Here is a 24616-nt window from a genome sequence, read left to right on the forward strand (position 1 = left end):
AGGTAATTAATGTGCAAATTAGGTACTTCATTTGCTCTATCAACATTGTCATTTTTTTAAAAGATTTTATTTATTCATGAGAGACACAGAGAGAGAGGCAGAGACACAGGCAGAAGGGAAGCAGGCTCCATGCAAGGAGCCCGACGCAGGACTCCGTCCCGAGTCTCCAGGATCAGGCCCTGGGCTGAAGGCCATGCTAAACCACTAAGCCACCCAGGCTGCCCTCAACATTGTCATTGTTTTGAACCCCCTTAACAGTAAAAATTTATGGCTCAACTATCCATTGGCTAGACTATCTCAGCCATGCTTTTTATCCCACTCAAGAAAATGTGTATTTCAGAAACAGCACGATCTTCTGTGTTTCAGGCATGTGAACCTTGACCTCACAGAGGCATAGCAAATGTGTAGCATGGGTTCATCATAGAACCCAGATGAGACTCAGATCTTTCTGACCAGGGCTCCAGATAGATTGCTAATCTATCACAGAATTGGTTTAGGAATTGACATCTATTAATCACCTCTGGTGGCAAGTCAAAATTTCTCTGGTAACAAATCTCATTCTAACAATCATTATCATGGTTATTTCATGTCTATAAAGTGAGACTCATTTCATATGTATCCTGCTGAAGTTTCAGTTTTTGAATTCCACTTCCAGAAACATGAAACAGAAAAACAATTAAAAAAAAAAAAAGTTACCTCCACTGCTGCTTTTGCCCTTTCAAATTCTTCTTCCAAGGAATGGTTTCTAGAAAGTAATGCACTTCCCCAGCGCTGTTCTTTGGTCAGTCGAGCCTGAAATAAACCAAACACATGGTGTTATAGTTTTGGAATCACTGAATACAAAAAATACAAATATTTTTCCTTTTCTCATATTTCCCTCGAGTTTAAGAAGCATCTGCAAAGGATGTTATTTTTGGAGTACTTCGCAAGCATGATGTTGCCCAAACTGGGATGGTGCCAAAATTGTGTGAACATGTACGCATGATTCTTTTAAGAGTGAGTCTCAGCTCTGATCATGTTAAAAGCAAAGCCCAGGCCCAGCCTTCCAAGGATCTTACTTTAATTAGTCATGATTCCAGGCATTGCTATTTTAGTAAGTCTCCCCAGGGGATTCTAATATGCAGCTAAGATGGAGACTCTCCATTAGAAGCCTAGACCTAGGAACTGATATTCAAGCTTCCAGTTCACCTCAGTTAAAACTGCAAGCTGCAGAGACGGAAGGTGGCTGCTAGACCCTCTCCTTACATACACAGCAGATCCTCATGCTTGAGTTCTCTTTCCTTTGCCTTCCCTCATGTCCTGTTTCCTTGGGACATTGCACAGCTAAATATTAGTTACTTAGATAAAATCATGTTTGATAATGCCGACTGGTTTGTCACAATTAACAGGCAACATGATATACATCTTAACTTAGCTAAATGCATATATTCCAGAAGACTGGCCCCACAAAGAGTCTGCTGGAATTTTAAAATTGTTATTCATTTTTAAGCTCACAAAAATGAAATACATTCTTCTTGAAAAAAATAATCATGGAAAATAAGAGGTATACCTGTAGAATTTCTCCTTTTCAGTTGCATATATATTCATGTACCTGAGATAGTAATGTGTTTCGAGAATTTTCGAAACATAAATGGTATGCTATTCTGTAGCTTACTTTTCTCCATTCAACAATATATCTTGGAGAGTTCCACATTTAGTATTTATGGATCCACCTCATTCTTGCCCAGGGATTTCCCAGTAAGTATGTACTATAATTGGTTCAGACCTCTCTCCATGAGCAGTCATGGTATTTGTGATTTTTCTCCATGTGATTGCTTATTTTCTTGTCTATCTTTCTGCTACACTACGTGATCCGTGAAGGTAGGATTTTGTCTCTAACTTTTGTTCTGCTTGTACTTAGCCAAGGGCCTGAGAAGTAGTATGTGCTCTAAGAATGTCTACAGACTGCAGAATAAGGGATTGCACTGATAAGGCAGGTAGATGCTTGAGGATCAGGAGGAGGGAGGTTCGTGGAGTCAAGCCTCCCTCCTCCCTTTTATCAACTTTTATCCATGTATCTGGTTCCTCTCCTCCAGGGATGCTCAACCTCTACTTCTATGGGAATTATGTGAACAGGCCTGGGTCCCACCCTAGACCAAAGAATCTGGGGGTAGGACCTGGCCATTAAATGTTTGAAAGGTTCTTTTGGTGATTTTGAAAAGCATCCATGTTTGAAAACCACTGTTCTAGAGCAAAACTTTGGCCTTCACTAAGCACTTACCATCTTATACAGTACAGTTGCTTTTCATTTTTTCTCTACCATCACTGGTCCTCAAGAGGAACCACCCTCCCCCCCCCTTATTATTACACAGTAGTAATACCAGGGCTCATTACATGTCAGATGCTGCTTCAAGTCCTTTAGATACTATAATTCACTTTGTCTTTTCAACAACCTGTGAAGTAGGTATTATTATTGAATCCGTGACATTGAGGCACAGAGAGCTAATTAACTCGCCGAACATCACACAGCTATGAAGTGGTAGGGCTGATGCTTCTGGGCCATGGTCATAACCACTGCACTATACTGCCTCTTATCAGAGGCTGTGGTTCACTGACCATTTTGGGAAGATGCAAAATCTAGAAAAGCTCTCTTTCAGAGTTTCATGCATGGTTGAAGGAGTCAACTAAGAAGCCCTCAAGAATACTGTGGGCTGAAAGTAATAATGAAATAGTTGCTATGAACACTTCTGAACATAAATAATAATCTTAGACTATATTTTGCATTAATGAACAAGGAAGGTTAATTTATTGAAACATTAATTTATATTTTCTCTTCCTTGATGTATTCACTGCTGTATCCCCAGTATCTCCTCGAAACAGTAGCTGCTCCATAGTCAATAAATACTTGTTGAAAAAATGCTATTGGGGAATATATGAATTGATTAATTAGAGCTATTTCACTTCCCTACTCCCAGAAGGTAGCTCTGTGTTCTCAGTCAAGGTTTCCTAGTCAATCCAAGAGGCTAAGGAGAGTTTCTAGGGAATTGAGATGGGACTTGTTTTTTATCCTGTGCTTGGAGTAGCAGAGGTCCGTGTTAGCAAAGCCCTACTGTCCTAGTTCTGGGGATGAGGAATGGCTGCCGGGGGACTTTGTGGGCTGCCTAGTAAAGAGCTAGGCTTGTTAGCAGCACAAGGGTAAGGCCTCTGGAGTCGTGTCTGTGGTCAGAAGAGGAGAAGAGGAAGAGGGTAATAAGGACCCGTCCGGGCCTGCATAGGCATCACTGCCTCACTCTGAGGTGGGCCAGGCTCAATGGCCACCATGAACAAGCACCTTCTCTTATTCTCTGGGCCCCATGAAAGCTACTACTTTCTCTCAACCCAGATAAATAGGATGGGGCTGGGGAAAGAGAGCTCTAAAAATATAAGCGAGATTGATTATGACAGGTTCCTGATATTAGGGTATGGACATAGCTTTCTTGGGGGCCACTATCCATCCTGCTCACCAGAAAGTCTGTGTCTCCTTCTCCCTGTGCCCCTCCTCCCTGCTCACGCTTTCTCTCTCTCTCATAAACAAACAAACAAACAAATAAATAAATAATAAAATCTTTAAAAAAGAAAAGGTGCAGATGATTTATAACCTTTCACAAAACTGATGTTTTTAGGATGTTATAGCCTGGTGGAGAGGTTACCCCAAAGGGGTTATGATCTTATTGTCTTGTGGAAATTAACCAACCTTGTATCAAATTTGGCAAACTTATTTTGGCATTTCTTTCCCAACCACGTCCATAAATCTGCTCCTTTATTTTTTTATTTTTAAAGATTTTAATTATTTTTTTGACACAGATTGGGAAAGAGAACACAAGCATGGGGAGTGGCAGGCAGAGGGAGAGGGAGAAGCAGGCCCCCCGACGAGCAGGAAGCTGGATGTGGGCTCTATCTGAGGACCTTGGGATCATGACTTGAGCCAAAGGCAGACATTTAACCAACTGAGCCACCCAGGCGCCCTCTGTTCCTTTACTTTGGAACTAGCTCTTTTGTCTTCCTGCTGGTTCCTTCATTAATAAAATAAACAAATTTTTAAAATGTGGACACATGGTAAGAAATAAACTGAGCTTTTGTATAATAATGTCATAAATGACCCATGAATGGCATGAGAAGAGAGAGAAAGCACTAATATTTTTGTCCCAAGTCACCTCCTTTTATTAGAGGCACTTTTCACCAGTGAAATATGATCTGTCTCTCCTGTGAAGCCTGACCTAACAGAACTCCATTACTGTCACCGGCTTCCCTTCATCAATGTTTCATGACCCAAATGGATTATGAATCACAGGATGCAAAGGGCATCATATATCAGGAAAAAGAGGCAAAATCACTCTCAGGGTTCTAGACTTACAGTTCATGCTCTCATTGTCACTTAAAATAGCAAGTGCAAATAGAATCTTACTATGCAAATGAACTTTTACTTTGGTAGTAAAATTACTATTTAGGTAAGTGCTATTTCCCACGTTGCTAGAAAGGCCTGAAGTTATTACTAAGACAAGTGTTGCCTACCTCACACTTTACAGCCATTTATTTTGTCCAAGGAAACTAAGAGAAATGTTATAAAATATAGGAAAACGCTGAATGTAAACAAAGGCAGTTTCCAAGGCCAGAGTATTATGCAACTGAAAAGACTTGGAAACTTTTCAGCAATTTAGTAGCGCATCAGATGTGCTGGTTTAGGATTGAGGATGAAGTACAGACTGTAACACATAGTGAAGAGCAGCCTTCCTTTCAACCATGACTTGTTTATTTATTTATTTTTTCCAGCATCTAATTTCATTATAAGCAAAGACTGGAATAAAGGAGAACATCTATACGCAATACTGGCAAACTGCAAATACTGCTTAATATGTAACTAGAGGAATGGTAAACAAGACAATTACAGCCATAAATTTGAGTTGAGGCTGTTTTGCTATCACCGTGGCTGTATTAGTAGTTCTCGGGCTTGAGCCGGCATCAGAATCATTTGGAAGTCTTATCCAAACAGATTGTTGGGCCCCACTACCACCGGGGTTTCTGCTTTAGCAGCTGTAAGTGTGGGAGTGGGGGGCCCAGAATCTGCATTTCAAACAAGTTCCCAGGTGATGCTGATACTGCTGACGGAGGGACCTCACTATCAGAACTTCACATGCTGACATTATGTGTATGCAAGTGGAACTCTGGAGTTCACAAATGTCCCCGATGTAGGCATCTCTTTGTTACATCACATGATTTTGAAAAATGCTCCACAGTACAGCCACCTCCTGGAAGTGCCTGGGCTTTAAAAACAGCCATTTTAATTGGTTTAAGCTAATTGGATTTTCAGGTATTAACATTCTCTAAAGAAGAAAGCATTTTGTTCCCTCAGCTGTTGATTGTTCTGAATGGTAAGCACCAGGCAAAAGATAAGAATTAAATAACTCTTTAAGAATATTGTTTTATTCTCTTTGTTCAAAATTATGATTGTGATCCAAGTTATGATTTGAAAATTACTGTGTTTGTGGCTGTGGTTGTCCTAGCACAATAAATCTGTTGGCTAACCTCTATGTCAGCCATTCATAACCCCTATACAACTGCCTTTATGTTACTGCTAGAGATTTCCCACCCAAACACCTGTTTAAAAAGCTCAGTATCTTTTCAAAAGAGATTGATGGGGAAAAGGGAGCTGCTTAGCAGTAGAAATGAAAAATATAACAACTAGCAGACCTTGGGTAACAGTGTAACATAATAATTAAAAGCATAATCTTTGGAGTCAGACTGCTGGGGCCAAATCCTGTTTGGATTTCATAGCAACTGGTGACCTTGGAAAAACTGCTTAATCTCTTTAATCCCCAGTATTCTTATCTGCAAAGTGTATATTAATTTACAGAGACTGTATAAGAATCGGCTACAATAACTCATGTAAACATACACACAAAATGCTCAGTACACAGCAAGTGCTAGAAAAGTCGACTTTTGTCATCATCTTTCCAGTTAGCGCTTATCAGGTGTGACTTTAGAAATTCATTTAAAAATTATCTTTAGATAATTTAGAGCACTTTTGTTTAGTGGTTAATGAAGATTGATTGGATTCTTACATAGAACAGATAAATTCATTCCTCATTGAACGGTCATGATTTTTTTTTTCTTATTGTTGAAGGTACACAAAAAAAGTTGTACCATATGTGTCAAAGAGCAAATTCCTAGAGCTTTGTGCAAGGTGGGAGCATATGGTTCCCGTCTCCATCCTACTATGAAATTCTATGTTGTAGAATGTCAAAGCAAATCAGTGCTTATTTTGACAAAAGATGGACAGTCTATTATCATGCATAACCAAAAATTATTTTTGAAATTGCCTTTAAAAATGATAAAAGAATAAAATTTTGTCATTTTCATATTTTTATATATTTTATTTTTATCTGCCTTTCAGTTATCCATTAAATAGCCACTACTTTCAAATTGTTAAATTTCACAAGTGTTGTTTTTTCTCCTTTTTGTTAGTATTCTCTTATTTTTCCACTTCAGCAAGTGTTTGTTGAGTACCTACTATGTGCAGATTTCCTACTATGCTGAAAGTGATCGTTCAGATTTCTTTCCTTCTTGCCTTCCTACTGTTCTTGCCCTTCTGCCTTTTCTTTGCTCCTTCCTTCCATCTTTGCTTGCTTCTTTCCTCATTGGTAGCTCACTGTGTAAGGTCAGGAGGGGACAAGGGATGTTGATGTGGCTCCTGTACTGTCTTCCAACAAGCAAAACTGTGTTTATAAAGTGTACTGTCTAATTGTTTCTAATAGACATAAAGGTCTTGATACTCCTTATAATTGAATTCTTCTTTCTAACCTTTCCCGAGCCTCACTTATGGCTTGTGGATTGTAGACACTCAATCACATTTGCAGAACTGAAATGGAATGGAATGCAAACTGTCAGTATTTTGAACAGTAAGAAGGTTCAGAAGGCATTGGGGAGGGGAGGCACAAAATTCTGTATGGTCTCAGATCTGACGACAATCCTAATTTATATTACAAAGTTTCTGGAAGAAAGTGATGAATATTCTTTAAAATCACTTAGCTCATACTAATCCTAGAAATGTAAGTAATAATCAGGGTTTGCAATGAGAAGGGAAATAGATGGTTTGTGAGTTCTCTCGGGTGAATAAGCTTGATGAAGCTGATATGAAGTGGTATGTGGTTAGAACAAAAGCTTTAGAAGCTGATGGGTGTGATTTGAGTAATGGCTCTTCTGCCCCTTTGCTACTTCTCTCTAAGATGAATTTCTCATGTAAGATGGGGATATTAATTCCCAAGATTATTGTAAGAATTTCTAATATATGAATTATTTGAATATACATATCTGCACTTGTATCTTAAAGTTTCAATTGTTCTGATTTGGGATACTGCCAACTTGATGGAATTATGACAATATGGAACTAAGCACTTGCTTTGCCAAAGTCAGCAAAATCAAAGAGTAGCATGATTATGATTAAGTACTGGAGAGCCTGGTTCTTGCACCTTCTTATTAGGTCCATCTTAGGTTGGCAAGAACCTGTCTTGGAGCTATCTTTCCAGTGTCCAGAGTTGGCAAAGAACTACTTAACCATCACTTTCCAGCAAAAGTCGGATTAATTTTCTTTTGCCTAGCCACTGTCTCAACCCATTAATTAGAAAATGCCAATTTTACATCACTTGTGTTGTTCTTCAACTCTTCAAATGTTTTCTAACTTTTCAGATTGTATGAATACTTTAAACAATTAACTCCAGGAAATACTAATTACTCAGTTGTGTATGGGTCAAGAAACTTTATTCTTAAATACAGAGAGATTATATAATTTATTATAATCTCTTGCCAGTCTGATTAGTGTATTCAAAACACTATTTGAAAGGGACTAGACTACATTTTTCCTTTTCTCGATCTTGAAAAGAATATAAGCTAACATAGGAATTCTCCATTTTCTTTGTGATCCTGAAATATAAATTTTTTTTAAAAATGTGATTTTGAAAAAGGCTTGCATATAGCTCCTTGTCTGTTGAACCTAAGATGGTTTATGTTGGCTCGAGAGAGAGAAGACATTTCCTTGATTTTTCCATGAGCCATCTGTGTGACAGTGGAGCAGTAACAAGTTTTGGTAAGCTGAAATTGTTTACTTGAATAGTTTGCAAGCCAGTTTTAAGTTAAAAATTTTAACCACCTTCATCATCTTATCCACCTAGAGAAATCATACATTTAAAGGTAGTATGCTTCTAGCAGTAAAAACCTTTATTTTATTACAATTAGTCTATTCTCTTCCTGTTTCATTTGAATGATTTAGTATTTTAGATGATTAAATCCCCAATTCATTAGATTGTCTTAATTTAACCGTAAACTGGATTTACAATTAGGAGATTATGAATTTTCTTAGTTTAGACAAATATTGATAAACATGCATTTAAAAATATTTATTTATTTATTTTAGAGAGAGAGTGTGTGAGCATGGGGAGGAGCAGAGGGGGGTGGTTAAAGAATCTCAAGCAGACTCTGCATTGAGTGTGGAGTGGGACAGGGGGCTCAATCCCATGACCCTGAGATAACAACCTGAGCCAAAACCAAGAGTCAGAGGCTTAACCAACCAAACACTCAGGGGCCCCAACATGTAGTATTTTTAAAAAAGCAAATTCAGAGATAAATTCTTTACAAATAATTGGTAACTTTCTAAGGGATTCACATTTTATCTAGACCGAGAACTGTCACAGTGCATTTCAAACTATGTTTTGGAGGACAAAATTGGGAAGCTCACACAAATTTTCCAAAGCACATTGTGCTTGCTTAAAGGCACACCAGTGGGCAAGTGGAAGGACAATGTGGTGGGATGAAATCAGACAACCAGCAGGAGAGTAGCAGTCATTGGAATAATAAGATAAATGCATTGTGGGTCTCCATGGCAACCAGGGACCCCAGCTGATCCTCTGCCCCTAAAGCGTTGTGTAGAACAGCCCACCTGCGCCAAATCTCCCCTTGCTGCAGAAACAAATGTTCTATTGCTATATTAAATTGTTCCAAGGATCCAGGTTATGAAACTGTACCAATTACTTTAGCTGAATCTAAATCTCTAATGCACTTAACAAGAAATGTTTCTCTAATAAATATTATCAATTTTAAAAAAGATACATTTAGAATGAACACAGAGGATGAAAATACATTTTCATGCTACATTTACAATTCATTAAGCCTCCCAGGGTTATTTGTTCTGCAAGTGAGCTGACTTGTTTTCCAGCAGATTCTTGGGAGCAGTAATGTCCACCCCTCTCCAGCGAATGTCAGAAATGGGGAGAGGGGGCAGTTCTTTTAGTGGCCTGGAAAGGTTTCCAGAGGTCTTCTGTTTCCTCAGCATTTCCCATCTGGCTGTGTCCTCTTTCTTTATGCCACTTACTAGCTCTGGGTGCATAGACCATTTTCTTAATCTCACTGTGCCTTACTTTCCTGTCATAAAATAAGGGTAATAAATAAACTTATCTCACATAGCCATTTGTCAGGATCAAACGAGCTTACATATATTAGAAGGCTATCATAGCATTCAGTGATATTTGCTATTATCATAATTGTCTCTTCACCTCAGATAAAATATTTCCTCTTAGTTTTAATTTCTGATCTAGTATACTCAAGAAAATTTCTCAAAAAAAAAAAAAAGAAAATTTCTCTTGCTCACTTCATCTCACTTATTTTCAACTTGATTGTAGACTGCATAAATGTGGACACATTTCTTAAGAGATCTTTGTCATTTTAGATCAAGGCTACACCCTTATAAAGTGTTTGAGCAAATAAAAAGATTGAGACTGACTTTGGCCTTCTTGGCAGTCTTACCCAAAGGAGATAATTAGTTATAGACAAACAAATTACACTGGAGTTGAGGATCATGGGATGGACAGGTCTGGTACATACCATAGTTCCACCAGTGATTAGCTGGGTGCCCCTGAAGAAAAATTTGACTATACTGAGACTCTTTAAAGGATTCTTAAAATGAGGCTATAAGGGGCGCCTGGATGGCTCAGTCAGTTAAGCATCTGCATTTGGCTCAGGTCATGATCCCAGGATCCTGGGGTCCAGCCTGGCATCAGGCTCCTTGCTCAGCCAGGAGTCTGCTTTACCTCTGCCCTTTTCCCTGCTTGTGCTCTCTCTCTTCCTCTCAAATAAATGAAATCTTTTTAAAAAATGAGGCTAATAGTAATTCACAGGATTATTTGAGTATTAGACATCATATATGAAAAGTACAAAGTCTCTAATTCTCACAAATGGTAGCTCTTAGTATTATCATTACTCTAATACTATAATTATTTATTCCTCAACATAAAATTTATTTTAATGTGACAGTCAGGATCCTGATATGTAAGTACTTGGGTCCATGGGGCATACATGTGAATGAATGCTCAATATGTAAGTTCCTCTTCTTGGTGTTCTATTGTAGAAATATTGTTAATACTGGAGTAGAAGAGATTTTGTATTGCAGAATGATGGAGGGATCCCTGGGTGGCTCAGTGGTTTAGTGCCTGCCTTCCGTCCAGGGCGTGATCCTGGAGTCGCGGGATCGATTCCCACATCAGGTTCACTGCACAGAGCCTGCTTCTCCCTCTGCCTGTGTCTCTGCCTCTCTCTCTCTCTCTCTCTCTCTCTATGTGTGTGTTTTTCATGAATAAATAAATAAAATCTTTAAAAAAAACCAACAAACAAAATGATGGAAAGGTAATGGTAGAAAAAAGAAAAAGTGCTAAATATATAGTGAATTCATTAAGACATGTTCAGCCAAATATACATATAATTCAATATATACATATGATATATGTATATTATCATCAGTTATCTCAAGCATTGAGATAGATTACTGAATGAGAAAACATATGAAATACAGAATATAGAAAAAAATACTTTGAACTTTTTGTGAAAATTTAAATAAAATATTTATGATATAAATTATCTAGTAGAAAAAGTGGGTTTGGGGCAGCCTGGGTGGCTCAGCCGTTTAGCGCCGCCTTCAGCCTAGGGCCTGATCCTGGAGACCCAGGATCGAGTCCCACGTCGGGCTCCCTGTATGGAGCCTGCTTCTCCCTCTGCCTGTGTCTCTGCCTTTCTCTCTCTCTCTCTCTCTCTCTCTCTCTCTCTGTCTCTCATAAATAAATAAATAAATAAATAAATAAAATCTTTTTAAAAAAGTGGGTTTGGGGAACCTGTGTGGCTCAGTTGGTTGGGCATCCAACTCAATTTTGGCTCAGGTCATGATCTTGAGGTTGTGAGGCTGAGCCCCCATTTAGGCTCCACATTGGGTGTGGAGCCTGCTTGGGATTCTCTCTCTCCCTCTACACCTCCCCCATCCTACACACTTTCTCTCAATCTTTCTCTAAGTTAAAAAGAAAAAGAAAAAAAAAAGAGGTGGGTTTATAAAAGAATCTTTTTTTCTTTCTTTCTTTCTTTCTTTTTTTTTTTTTTTTGTTGTTGTTGTTACCTGTGCTGGAGGCACTAATTCCAACTCAGAAGCTGACTCAGAGTTCAGGGCGCTTTTCCCACCACTTAGTTCTGGTTGAGATCTGTGCTCTGAGGACCTATAGGGGTTGAATAAAGGAGATCAATGTACATCAAGAAACAAATTCAGCTAGAAAACCAGTCAAGAAACCTAGTTAATCTGGATCACTGAGAGCCATGATAACAAAGCTCTCATCAGAATTTCGATGAAAAAGATATTTTCTATATAATTTTATTATAACGACCACTTTTGAAATTTAAGTGGCTGCAGTGTGCTAGGTGTAATTGTCTCCGATTGATTTAGAATTCTGTTCAATTATGTACAAACAGTAAATAAATGCATCTAGTTTTGTTACAAACAGATTTGCTTTATTAAAAGTATTGTGTTTTGGGGAGGGGAGTACCTCACAAAGTGTCCCAAGTGTGATTTGATCTTTATATAGAACTTGAAATGTCATAATAAATAGGGGCAACAGGAGACTGAGGCATGCTGCCCTTTAGGAAGCTTTAAAAGCATGGTAAAATTCAGGTAGCCAATTTTTCTCATGGGCACCCACAGATTATTGTTAATTAGTACATTATCTGACAGTGATGATTAAGATAGTCAGGAAAGGTACCTGTTACCAGGTACTTTTTTCTTTTTTTATTGTTTATACATATATTTAATTTTATTTAAATTCAATTAATTAATATATATTATTGGTTTCAGAGGTAGAGGTCAGTGATTCATCAGTCTTATATAACCCCCAGTACTCATTATATCACGTGCCCTCCTTAATGTCCATCACCCAGTTACCCCATCCCTCTACCATCTTCCCTTCCAACAACACTCAGTTTGAGAAACATTTACTTTAACTACCTTTTATGTAACATATTGAATATGCACACATATGTACATATATGTATAAACCTATTTTTATGGATCAACTCAATTATACAATCAAAAAATTATCAACAAATATTGGATCCTGAATTATGAACCTACCAAAATCATTTTTGGCTGAATTTTTGATAATTTAGGTGAGATACTTAGTTTTAGAAGCCACAACAATTAACACTGATACCGAGGGTTGAACATGGCACCAGATATTTGGATTGACTGAACTCATTAGCTATTTCAGTACACAGGAGAAATACCCATACAGCTGATACACCTTTAGCTATTTTGTGATGTTAAAATATCTTACCATAAGAGTTCTTTTGATCCAGTTCTAGATGAGCATGATTTTCTCTCTGCCATTGGATGCCCCTTGCTATTTCGATCTCCATGAAACTTAACATCATCCCATTTTTCCAGTTGTGTTTGAATGTCTATGAAGGAGATAGGAATGGGGTAAGAGGGACAGTGGATTTCACGAAGTACAGAGAGAAGTAGAGAATTTAAGATTAAGAAGTCTTATACAAGTGAACTTCACTCAACTGATGCTCCTAAGCCCAAGACCAACTTTTTAAGATTGCATGAAAATTAGTTAAAACATGTTCGGCTAAATAAAAATGAGACCTATTAAGAGAAATTGATTTGGTTTTAGTTAAACACAATCGAGTTTGTTATATCTGAATTTACTTCAAGAGCTATGTGCATTCTGAGTTCTGTGTATAAATCCATGGAATCCCATGAGAATGAATGTGTAGAGTACTATCCCGTCTGCCTCCAGCTGAAGAGGTGGCTTTGAGGCAGTCTGGCATGTTTCTAGAAAGAAATTCTATGAAAAGAGATGAACCTCACTGTTAAAAGAAGATAGGAAGGAACTGGAACACTTTTCACAGCTTTTGTAAAATGGCTTAATTTTTCATCAATTGAGGGAATGAATAATGGGAATAGAAAGAAGGGAAGCAATGGAGAAAGTCAAGAGAGTGCTAGAACCATTTTCTCCCTGTGTTTTAATTCTTAAGAACTTGGCTAGGTTTGTTCTCATTAACAGGTGTGTGACTGTAAGTAAATCACTTAAACAGCTCTGAGCTCCAGGTTTTTAATTTATAAAAAGATAGGTTTGTAGTCAGTGTCCTCCAAAATTTTTAAACTATTTTTATGACTTCTTCATATGACATTTTCTCAAAAGCAGAGAAATGAAAGCTTCATTTTATAGTTTATTGTGTTACGTTGTAGTACATTGAATAATATATCCTTATATAAGTGTGTAAATTTCATTATCCATCAGTACAACTGAAAAATCCTAAAGCTTTCCTCCAAAGAGACAGGCCTCAGAGAGGGACATGGCAGGGGAAAGGAGACATGTTATTCTTGGCTGTCTGAAGTAACTGTCACTTTCTTTCTCCTGAGAAAGGAGACTATAATTTGACTAGTTCCATGAGATGGAATTAAGCTCTCCTTTCTCAGGAAGATATATAGTAGATAAAAGTATGGGTTTTGAAGTTAATCAGAACTAGGTTCAAATTCCAGGTCTTTCTCATACTAACTGAGATGTTAGTTACTTAAGATTCAAGTTATTTAAATTTGAAAACATGGGTCCTTTCTTATTTCTGAGTTACAGTGAATTAATGGACTAATGCATGTAAATCATGTAGCATAGTCCTGGACATGATAAGCCATCAATAATTGGTAGCTGTTGTTATTATATCAGATACATCCCCATGCATGTTACATGTTCTGGCTGGCTATTCATAGACCTTGTGTTAAAGCTGTTCTCTCTCACTCTACTGGCTATCTCTCACTCTAGACTAAATGCTCCTAGAGTGCAAGATTCATGTCTCATTCTTACTTGTAATTCCAATGTCTCATATGGTACCTGCCATCTATCAAGAACTCAATACATGCAGGTTGAATAAATAAATGAATGAATCCACATCAGTTATGCAAAATTGAACTCCCCAAATACTTTTTTTTTTTTTTAGATTTTATTTATTCATTCATGAGAGACACAAAGAGAGAGAGAGAGGCAGAGACACAGGCAGAGGGAGAAGCAGGCTCCATGCGGGGAGCCTGATGCGGGACTCCATCCCGGGACTCCAGGATCACACTCTGGGCTGAGAGCAGGTGCTAAACTGCTAAGCCATCCAGGGATTCCCCCCACCCCCCAATACTGTTTAATTCAAGCACAAAAGAAGTGTGTGCTGCCCATATTCCTTCATGGAATCAATCTTTTCTACTCCTTTGCCACATGGTCTTAATATCATTTGTGGAACTTCCTTGTGTTAAGGCAAGGGCCAGCAGCAGCAGACACATGCTATTACCTTACCTAAATCTAAGGATGATGTCTCTGGGCCTCGGACAGGCTGGCCTCTCTGTTCAGCATCTGCACTGATGAGATCAGATCCATCAGCCTTTTTCTTGAGGGACGAAGTTTTCGATGAGGCCTCCAACTTCTTGGCTTTGGTTTGGGTTTGAGAGACAGGTTCACTCAGGTCAAGGAGATCCAAACCTGTGGTCAGTACTATCAGAGACAGAAAAGGTTAAGATAAGCTCACTCACTGCTCTGAAATTATTTTTTAAAAATAGGTTTTAGTTGGCTGCAGAAGGATTTTGTGGTTGTAGTGTAGGTTAGAAGTATCAAATCAAGCTAGCTCCCTATTGATTTATAAAGATGGCCTGTATTTAGACTGAGAAGTTTGCTACATGTTCTCCTTTATTTGACACAGTACAAACCCACAAGATGGGACTTAGAGCAGCCTCACCAGTGATGAAAGTTTAAATAAAATTAAAATAATAAAATTCAATCTAAATTCAGGTACCACTTACTTTATTGCTTTGCCTTATTTATAGAGAAGTGTATTTTACAGTGCAGTTTTCCCAGAGAAGAGTGTATCATATTCAGAGACATGTTTGCAAAACAGTTATGAGGAAGATTTGCAAAAGTTTCTAATGTCTTTGTATTTTAAATTTCAAACGTTGTGTATACTAAAGTATACAGGATATAAAGGAATGTTGTTAATCATTGCTTATTTAATTAAGCAGTTCAATCAGAAAACAGCTTGCTGTTTGGGCTCACACTAGAGAAGTATCTCACAATCCATAGCTGATGAGTAGATACACATGTTAATGCCTTTGCTGCTTAATATGCAAATTTAAATTTCCATGTAACGAACCATAAAATGGCTACACTTTCACTTCCTAGCAGGTTGATTACATTGCATTAAATACACTAATGAAGGCAGAAATAATAATTTGTTCAGATGCAGAGTAGGCAAATAAGAATGAAAAAGGCAAGTTTTGTAATTCTTCCTCCTTCTTTCTCTTACCATGCAAGTCACCAGGGTTTGACTAGTTCATCTTGAGAAATGGAAAGTTCCAGTTAAGGGAGGTCCCCTCCAGCCCTGCCACTCCCCTGGTTCACACACCTGAAATGCAGGCTTCTGGACTGGCCTGGTGGCTTCCTGGCCTGGGATCTCTTCACCCAGATAGTGTAGGAACGCCAACAAAGTGACAGAGAAATCCTGTTAATCCTCTCTTGCACCGTCTACAACAGAGGCTGCATGTGCCACTTCTCCTCTTTGACCTCTCGGATCACCCTCTTGGTAAGGAATGGATTTTTGCTGGTATCTTAACACTCTTCGACGTGCTTCCCCCTTGCACTCAAGGCACAGTCACGGCTCAGTGGACTTCACATCCTGGATTTCTCTAGTACCATACTGTCCTCATGAGCTAACCACCCCTATAGGATCTTTAAGATTATGTGTCAAGCTGTATTCTAAATAGTCTCCTTTGCCTGATTTCAATCACAGGGGTGGATGTTAATGGTGAAGTGGAAAGACCAGGCTCTAGCTGCTTAGCTGTGTGGCTCCGAGTAAGTTTCTTGACTTTGCTGAGTTTGTTTCGTCCTCTGAAAAATGCAGATTAAGCCTCAAGATGAATTTATCTAATTTGTATACTGAATGTGTAAAGTGCCAGGCATACAATAGGTATTCAGTAACTGTGATTTCCCTTCTCTGGTGGCCACTTTGTGATGCTTTTCTTTCTTTTTTGTTGAACCCCTCCTAGTCTCCCTGCTTTTTTTCTATTTTGGGCAGGAAGCACATCCGTACATTGACAGAAAAGAGAAACACTGCTGGGAATAAAACAGACCGAGACAAAGATATCGGTCTACAGAGGATGCTATGAGGTACATTTATCAGAAAATGGCCTGCAAGCATCAGCTTATCTCATCTGAGCCTTCCTGAGGAGATGGGAGCCAATTCCCTATGCTAAGATGCTCTGAGATAGGCCAGCAAGCACCTCAAATGGGAGGGAAAGAAGTGGCTTTGAGAGCTGAGCTGCCTGGCTTGCATTTAAGCATGGCAAGCAGCCAAAATAGGCTAAGATGTAACAACACATTTCATATTCTTTGAATGTTTAAGCAGAAATTTCCAGGCCACTGTTAAGTTGGCAGAGATTCTAGGCCCACCAAAATTCCCTTGTAAGAGAAGGAAGGAAATGGTAAGTCTCTGGAACACCATATATGTCTTTTTACTAATTGTACAAACAATTAGGAATTAGTTACTTGTTCCTATACTTCTTTTAGAAGCAAATTATACAGGACTTGTCTATTCATATATACGAAGTACATTTGTTATGGAAAAATAACTGGTGAATATTAATTTAATTCTATATCTGCTTCTCACCATTCAGAACAAATGAATTACTAAAAGAGTGAATTGCAATATCCAACTTGGCTCTGCAAGTCTTTCCCTCTCCAAACTAGCCTGGGCACTTCCTGTGTTGGTTCTGAGCTCTCTGTTCCTTTGTTCTTTGCCCAGCAATTGTGAAATAAATGCTTGGCACACACAAAAAGCTCTATTTGTTACCCAGTTGATGAAGAGGGTGGCTTGGGGTGAATGGTAAGCTTTGAAGCTGAGAGAGTCCCTGGGGATTACAATTTCAAAAGCATAGAAGGATGGGTGCAGCCTTTTACTTTCTGGAGGAAGACAAATTGCATTTTAGCAAGTGTGTGTTTGTGTGTGTGTGTGCACGTGTGCATGCACGCGCACATGCACGCGTGTGTTGCACACATATGCACTTCAGTTAAGACTTAGAAATAAAGGGCCTCAGTGTTCCATATGGACTTCAAGGAGAGCATATCTTGGCATGGAAGGGGATATTTGCTCTGCTGATTTTCTTAACCCAATTTTAAAGATTCTCTTAGACACATGAAAGCTTGGGTTCCAGAATCTGTGTATTTAAATCAAGATAGTCACCTCTTATAATGGATGTGAAAATGTGTGTGTATGTGTGTGTGTGTTTGTGAGAGACAGAGAAAGATAGAGAGAGACAGAGTGACAGACTTGAAGATAATATGTTGCTGGCTTTGGAAATGGAGGAAGAGGCCACAAGCCAAGGAATTCTAGGTGCTTCCAGAAGCTGGACAAGGCAGGGAGACAAATTCTCCTTTAGAGCCTCCAGAAGGAATTGGGTTTGCTGACACCTTGATTTTTATGACTGTTGACTTCCAGAATTGTAGGATAATAAATTTGTGTTATTTTAAGCCACTTAACTTGTGGTAATTTGTTATAGCAGCAATAGGAAACTAACACAGTTCATAGGTCGGTGTCCATGCAAGGATGCAAATACAGGCTCTGTCACTCCTAAGCATGTGTTTGTCACCACTCCTCCTCAGACTTTATCTGAACCTGGAGGCAATGTGCTGACTTCATTGATATGGGTTTGGTTAGTTTTTGCTTAGCTCCCAGTTATCTGGCAGTCCAAGGCATAATTTAAATTAACTGATAATCTCGGAATTTTTTTTTTTTTTGATCACCTAAGTTCATTGGGTAGAATTTCCTGAAATGGAGGCTGTAAGATGCTTTTAAGTATTTGTTTCCATTTATCTCAAGGACACCTGATTGAGGATCATAACCTATTGAACTAGAAGGCTCCTACGGGGCGCTGAAGATGTTTATGAATGCTAGATTACTTGGACTGTGGGAGGTGAGGCTGCTTAAAACAGAAAAAAATTGCACCTATCATGAAGCTCTGATTTGATGCTTTGATGGTAAGCACAATGCTATTTACACCACCACAGTATAATGAACCTCAGATTTTTAGTGAATTTTTTTTTAAGGAATACATCTATATGATGTGGTCAGAGAGGCAGATCAGGGGACAGTCCTGACTGTGCAGTCACAGAATGTGCCACAAGGAGCTGATAGAATCTCTGTTCTGTTTCATAAGCTACCCTGGCATTCTAGAACCATGGTATTCTTTAATATAATAAAGGCTACAAAGCAAAGTCCCTTAGGAAGGATTTTGTCAGTGATGCCAGATAGATACATTGGATTTACATAATTCAATGAATTTTTTATTATTTTATTGGAATATGTAATTAAAGCTACTTCCCAAATTTCTAAGTTCTCTCAAGACGCAGTACTTTACCCCCAGTACTACTTGGGCTTCAAAAAGACGTATTTTGCAAATATTACACTGATTTTGCAATTAAAATACTTAATTAGTGGCTGTGACAGGAGTGTGAACTTTGTTAAGGATAGCTTTTCCCTTCCATATATGGGTCTCTTATAGAGGTGTAAAGGTCCTATATTAAGGAGTGAAAAAAATTTTTTAAACCATGAAAAATGTTTCTTCTATAATAACTCTCCACCTAATGGCTCAGTTGAGGGATAAAATTCTTTTAGATCATGCAGATTTATCAAGGCAAACCAAAGACCTCCTGTTTTTCTTGTTTTTTTTTTTTTTCTTGGTCTTTAGGAAAGAATCTTTATTGTACTTTGACATATGTTAGATTTTTTGGGGGAGATTATAGACTAAGAAGTCATTATTGGAAATTTCAGTTGTCCTATAATGTAATCATGATCTTAAAACATCCTTGTCTAGTTACATTCCAAGCGTTTGATACAGGCACCTGTGATAATATATATTTATTTGCCATTTTAAAATCAAGGATATTAGCAATGATCTTAGCCTACCTACCATCTAGGGATACAGTTTGAGAGGGCCAAGCAATTAGCTATCATCTAGATTGCAGATAAATTAAAAAATAATTAAGGTGTCAATGGCAAAGAAACTAAAAACATCTGTATTTGATCAGCTTGATATTGTCACTATTGGATGACAAAAAGTTAATCCTAAAGTAGAAACAAGTAGAAAATAAAAAAGATATTAAGTACTTAAGAAAAAGATTATAATTTAGAACTTCTATAAGGCAGGGGATTGATATGTTCTTTTAAGGTTAGTAGAGGAAAAAACCCTATCACCTGAATGCCATTTGGAAGAGATAAATATTACCTATGTTGTATTCCTTGCAGTTTATATAATAAGGATACTCCTTAAACATTTAAGTGAATGTTATGATGGTGGTGATACACTAGCTTTATTTTTTCATTAGAAGAAAATGCCAAGTATAAATGCCTCTCTTAACACAAGATTCTTCAAATTTCTTCTTCATTGATTTGGTACAAACTTGAAGCAGGTTTTATTCTGTATTTTACTCCAAGATTGTTTAATATACATTCTGTGAATGTAAAGATATTCATAATACCTGGGATGTAACAGACACTTAAACTTCAATGACTGTCTTGATTTCTCTCAATTGTAATTTCATACTATTTTATAAAATGACAATGTTATATTTAAAATTACTATTTTTTAATTAAAAATTTGGACAGAAAATGATAACTGTATCTTTTGCCCCGAAATCTTAGTTATAAAATTCCAAGACCAGATTTAGAATTCCTTCTAAGGTGTTTGTATGCTAAAATCTTTCTTGCTTAAAAACATATAAAAATGTTGCATATTGAGATGCTAAATAGTGGGTTCTTTAATATTTTTTGAAAAGTGTATTTCTTGGGATGCCTGGGTGGCACAGTGGTTGAGCGTCTGCCTTCTGCTCAGGGCATGATCCCGAGTCCCAGGATCAAGTCTCACATTGGGCTCCTTGCATGGAGCCTGCTTCTCCCTCTGCCTATGTCTCTGCCTCATTCTCTCTCTGTGTCTCTCATGAATAAATATATAAAATCTTTAAAAAAGTGTATTTCTTAGGTATTAAAAAATATACAGTCTCTGCCCTGAGATACACTTTTAAGATTAAAAAACACTACCAAACAATAGTCTTCTTTCAGGATAAAAATCTGTGTGAACCAGACGCACTGAGTGCTGAGGACAAGGAAAGAAAACTTCACAGTCTCAAAATACCATTTTTCTTGAACACCTGCTTTGGAGGGTGTTGCGGAATGAACTGTGTTTCCCCCCAAAAGCTATATATTGGAGTCTTTACCCCCAGTACTACGGAATGTGACTTATTTGGAAATAGAATTTGTTAAGATGAGTCACATTGGAGGAGGCACCTAATCCAATATGGTATGTGTCCTTATAAAAATGAGAACTTTAAATGCAGAGACAGACACAAACACAGGAAGACATGCACACAGGGAGAATGTCATGTGAAGATTGCAGTCATGCTGTCACAAGCCAAGGAACTACCAGAAACTAGGCGAGAGGCCTAGGACAGTTTCTTCCTGAGCACCTTCAGAGAGAAGAGGGCCCAGCCGACACCTTATTTTTGGCCTTCCATCTCCCAGAATTGTTAGACAATAAAATTCTGTTGTTTAATCCACTCAGTTTGTGGCATTTGTCATGAAAGCCTACAGAAAGGCAATACTGTAGGATTGCAATAATATGAAATTACATATTCTTTTGAGTTTTTTTCCTCCAATATTTTGTAAGTCTCTTTTCATATGTTAGAAAAGTCAAGATGAAAAGTGGCTTTTGAAAACCAAATGTTATGTTGCTGTATCTGGTGGGCCCTTCCCAAGTGACTCAGTTTTAGCCTCAGTGGAAGATGGAAAGGGGAGAAGGTACTGGAATCAAGACTTGAGAATTCTATGCTTTGCAGCTTTTTTTTTTTTCTTTTGAAGAGTGGGAACTTCTCAGTGCTTTGAATTCTCATGGATTTTCCTGAAATTAGAGACACAAGTCTCCTTTGTATTTTTCTGAGGGTAGCTCTCCAGTTTCCGAGGGGTAGGCTCCAGTTTCAAAGATAAGGAGGATAGATCTGATCTGGTAGGATCTGAACTAGTTTAATTTCCTGCTTAAATGTACCAAATACAATTTTATTTTCTTGATTCCTCAAAGTGATAGCTGAATATAGAAAATGATTGCTTTGGTGTGATAGAAAGTCAATGCATCTGAAAAAGAAAGTATTGGGTATACTATTTTTCTAACCTGATATCTAACAGTAACGGTAACATCTGTTGGAGCTTACATGATGCTAAGTAAGGGTTTACATAGATTGCTTCTTTCACCTTCCCAAGCAACCTATGAGATATAGATGTTACTATTGTAGATGAGGAAACAGACTTAGTTAAGCAACTTGCCCAAGGACAAGAGCCTCTAAGTGGCACAGCTGGGGTCTGACATTGCCAAGTTTGACCCCAGAGACTGTAGACTACACTCCTACATTAAGTGCCTCTATCTTGTGTTACTTACTTTTGCTGTTGTAATTTTTAGCATTTAAGAAAAATCACAATTTCCTTCCCCTGCAATTTTCTTCCCTTACTTAAAAGCATAATGAAATATAGCAGGCAACAGCAAGCTGATGATGGGGAAATGGAATGAACTGAACAAGACAGTACATAATTGTTCGCTCCTTTCTCCATAAGCTTTCTCCTGCAATCCAACATAGTCTTTGTTCTTTGACTCTGAACATCATTTTTTTCATCCTTATTTGAACAACATGCCTTTGAATGTGAACACAGATTGAATAAAATCAATGCAGAAAGGCCGCCTCTGATACAAAAGGTGAAAAGTAGCATTTGTGTCAGATCTTACGTAGCTCCCTCAGGGTAAGCCCTGATTAAATGACTTCGTTTTAGCAGTGAGAACTGGAAAATGCAGAGGAGACTAGGGGAGGTGTGAATCATAGCAGCAGCATCCTGCATCCACTCATTGGATGAATATTTAGTAGTGCCTATATGTATGTGCCTATACGGATGACAGTTCACTGGTTGGGTAGATTCAATTCCAGAAGAACGTTCACATAAGTTGTCGTAAGAGGAAACAAGTACCAGATTTCCATGGCAGAAAAATGAAACTGGCTCTATAACATTTCAAATCTCTAGGGCTTTTAATTTTGTCATTTCAATCCACTTGAAGGGCTTAGCTACAATTTTATTTTACTGTACTTTTGTCATACAAAATATTACCAGCCAGAACTTTAAAAAAAAACCTCGCTCTGAAATAGAGGCTTTTGTTAGAAAGATTTCCTTGTGTCGTGACTTAAGATGCAAAGAGGAAGGATGCATTGCTAATAGTGGTATGCTAAGGTTCAGCAAAGTTGGCTGGGTCAAATACATTGCAGTTTCTTTTAGAATACAAAGTGATTTATTAGTTTATGTGGAATAGTATATGTCCTAAACTTTCATTTGGTTGCAAACATTACTCTCTACTTAAGATGTGTTACAGAAAGAAAATACGCATTTCCCTGTAGTGACCATTAGCTCTACTTGAGGATCCGTTAAAATGAAAGCATTACCGGCTGTGTTGGACGTTACTGGCCTTGCTATCGCCTCCGATTTGGTTTCACAGAGAAAGTCATCGATGGAGGGACTCAAGAGAGGTCTGCTTTCTTGCTGCTCATTCACCAGCTGAGGAAAAACGAACACAGGTATCAAAGGGCTTTGTTAAACTGCAGAATTGGATGAATTACAATGCAGCCTTGCAACAAAATGAGAATAGCAAGCCTACCAATAAACAAACAAACAAATAAATAAATAAATAAATAAATGGGTAAGGGCAAGAAAGAAAAAAAATACCAAGGGATGGGGAATGAGCCTTTTAGCACTGTCAACATATTTTCGCTGCAGCCAACTTCAGTTTTGAAAGCTTAAGCCTTTTTTTTTTTCTCCTAGAACGATTTTAGAACTATTCTCCAAATTTCAACATGTAGAAAATGACACCTCTCGAATCACCTGCTCTTCGCGTGGATCAAACATTACTGAGACTTGGAATAGTGGCCTCAGACTTTGAGGTGACACATTCTGGTTAGGGTGGGCGGTCCGCATTATGTGAAAAGTGTACACACACAGAGCTGTATGTGTATGGATAATTGTTCTCCTCTGTTTTTCTTAAAAAGCTCAAGTCATCAATGGGCACATATCCTTCCTGACATTTCATTGGGATGCTTTTGTGGTGCACGACAAGCATTATTTTGGGAGAGGGGAAAATAGTTATGTTAATTATATAGGTATCCGGTAGATATATTCCTGAAAATCTATATGTAAAAACACAGACTTCTATCAATTCAGTTGTATTGTTCTCTAATTTCATAAGTCTTTCAGTTTGATTTTTAGTTGGTCTCTAATTATCAATAGCAGCCAATTATTTACTTTCAGTTATTTTGCATCTCTTAGAATACAGACTTTCTTAAGCTCTGTTTCCATGGTTAAGGGAAGAAATATACCATGCAAGTGGTTAATCCCAAAATTAACGCTGTCAGTTTTTAAGGAGTTTTTATATTGGCCTTTCTTAAAATGGGCATAGCCATCTAATTTTCTACTTGTTCTAAGAAAAAGATGTGCCTAAAAATCTCTAGATTTTTAAATACATATTTGTAAGGTTGTATTTTGTGAGACACATAAAATAAAAATGAAGTTTATCTTCTTTATTTGGTTCTTCATTTTGGATATAATTAAATTACCTTGTAAAAACAGGGACTAGTAATTTATTCCTATATCACAGCTCTGTGAGTAGATGTGTGGAATGGGCCTAAATGAACTCTAGTTTTAGAAGAGTAAGGTGTTAGATCTCTATAGATACAGCTGTAAACGCTAAAAATATGTAGTCTGAATTTGATAAAAGATTTCTAGAAAGGCCTTTGTCGACATAGACATCTAAATGGAAAAACAAAGGAAAAGGCCTTGTCCTTTTAGGCAGGTCTGTTTATCAAAGGTAAAAGGATTTTTTGGGAGCCTCTCTCTCTCTTCATGAAATTTTAGACTTATTTTCTGGAGAAAACATCTGTAGCATTCTCAGGTTTTCTCAGCACAGGAAGAAAAAAAATACCAAAGAGAAGGTTATTCAGAGATTCGCGGGAGCCCAGGACTGAGGCATGGCTTTTCCTCTGCCTCGTAAAGCTTGAGTCTCTTCCACACCTACTGTCTAGTTTCTGAGCACACGTCACACCCAGACTGATGGAGTTGTTAGGTCTGCCCAATTCCCATAACTGAGCTGTTCCAGTGGCTCTCTTACATAGATACAAATCAAAGAGGAAATAAC

At 37.9% G+C, this 24616-nt stretch overlaps 1 protein-coding gene across 24 annotated transcripts in view; it reads right to left on the minus strand.

Annotated features, from left to right (window-relative positions):
• The window catches only part of PEX5L (peroxisomal biogenesis factor 5 like), a 320427-nt gene that overhangs the window by 78821 nt on the left and 216990 nt on the right, over nt 1–24616 (minus strand). For all 24 annotated transcript variants that reach the window (XM_035710233.2, XM_035710230.2, XM_035710239.2 and 21 more), the window contains 5 exons: nt 22875–22986; nt 14658–14852; nt 12648–12771; nt 11444–11540; nt 697–792 (listed from right to left, as the gene is read on the minus strand). In XM_035710233.2, coding sequence (XP_035566126.1) covers nt 697–792; nt 11444–11540; nt 12648–12771; nt 14658–14852; nt 22875–22986 — 624 coding nt within the window. The remainder of the gene's footprint in view (nt 1–696; nt 793–11443; nt 11541–12647; nt 12772–14657; nt 14853–22874; nt 22987–24616) is intronic.

This window comes from Canis lupus, chromosome 34 (genome assembly GCF_003254725.2).
Source record: "Canis lupus dingo isolate Sandy chromosome 34, ASM325472v2, whole genome shotgun sequence".
Taxonomy (NCBI): Eukaryota; Metazoa; Chordata; class Mammalia; order Carnivora; family Canidae; genus Canis; species Canis lupus.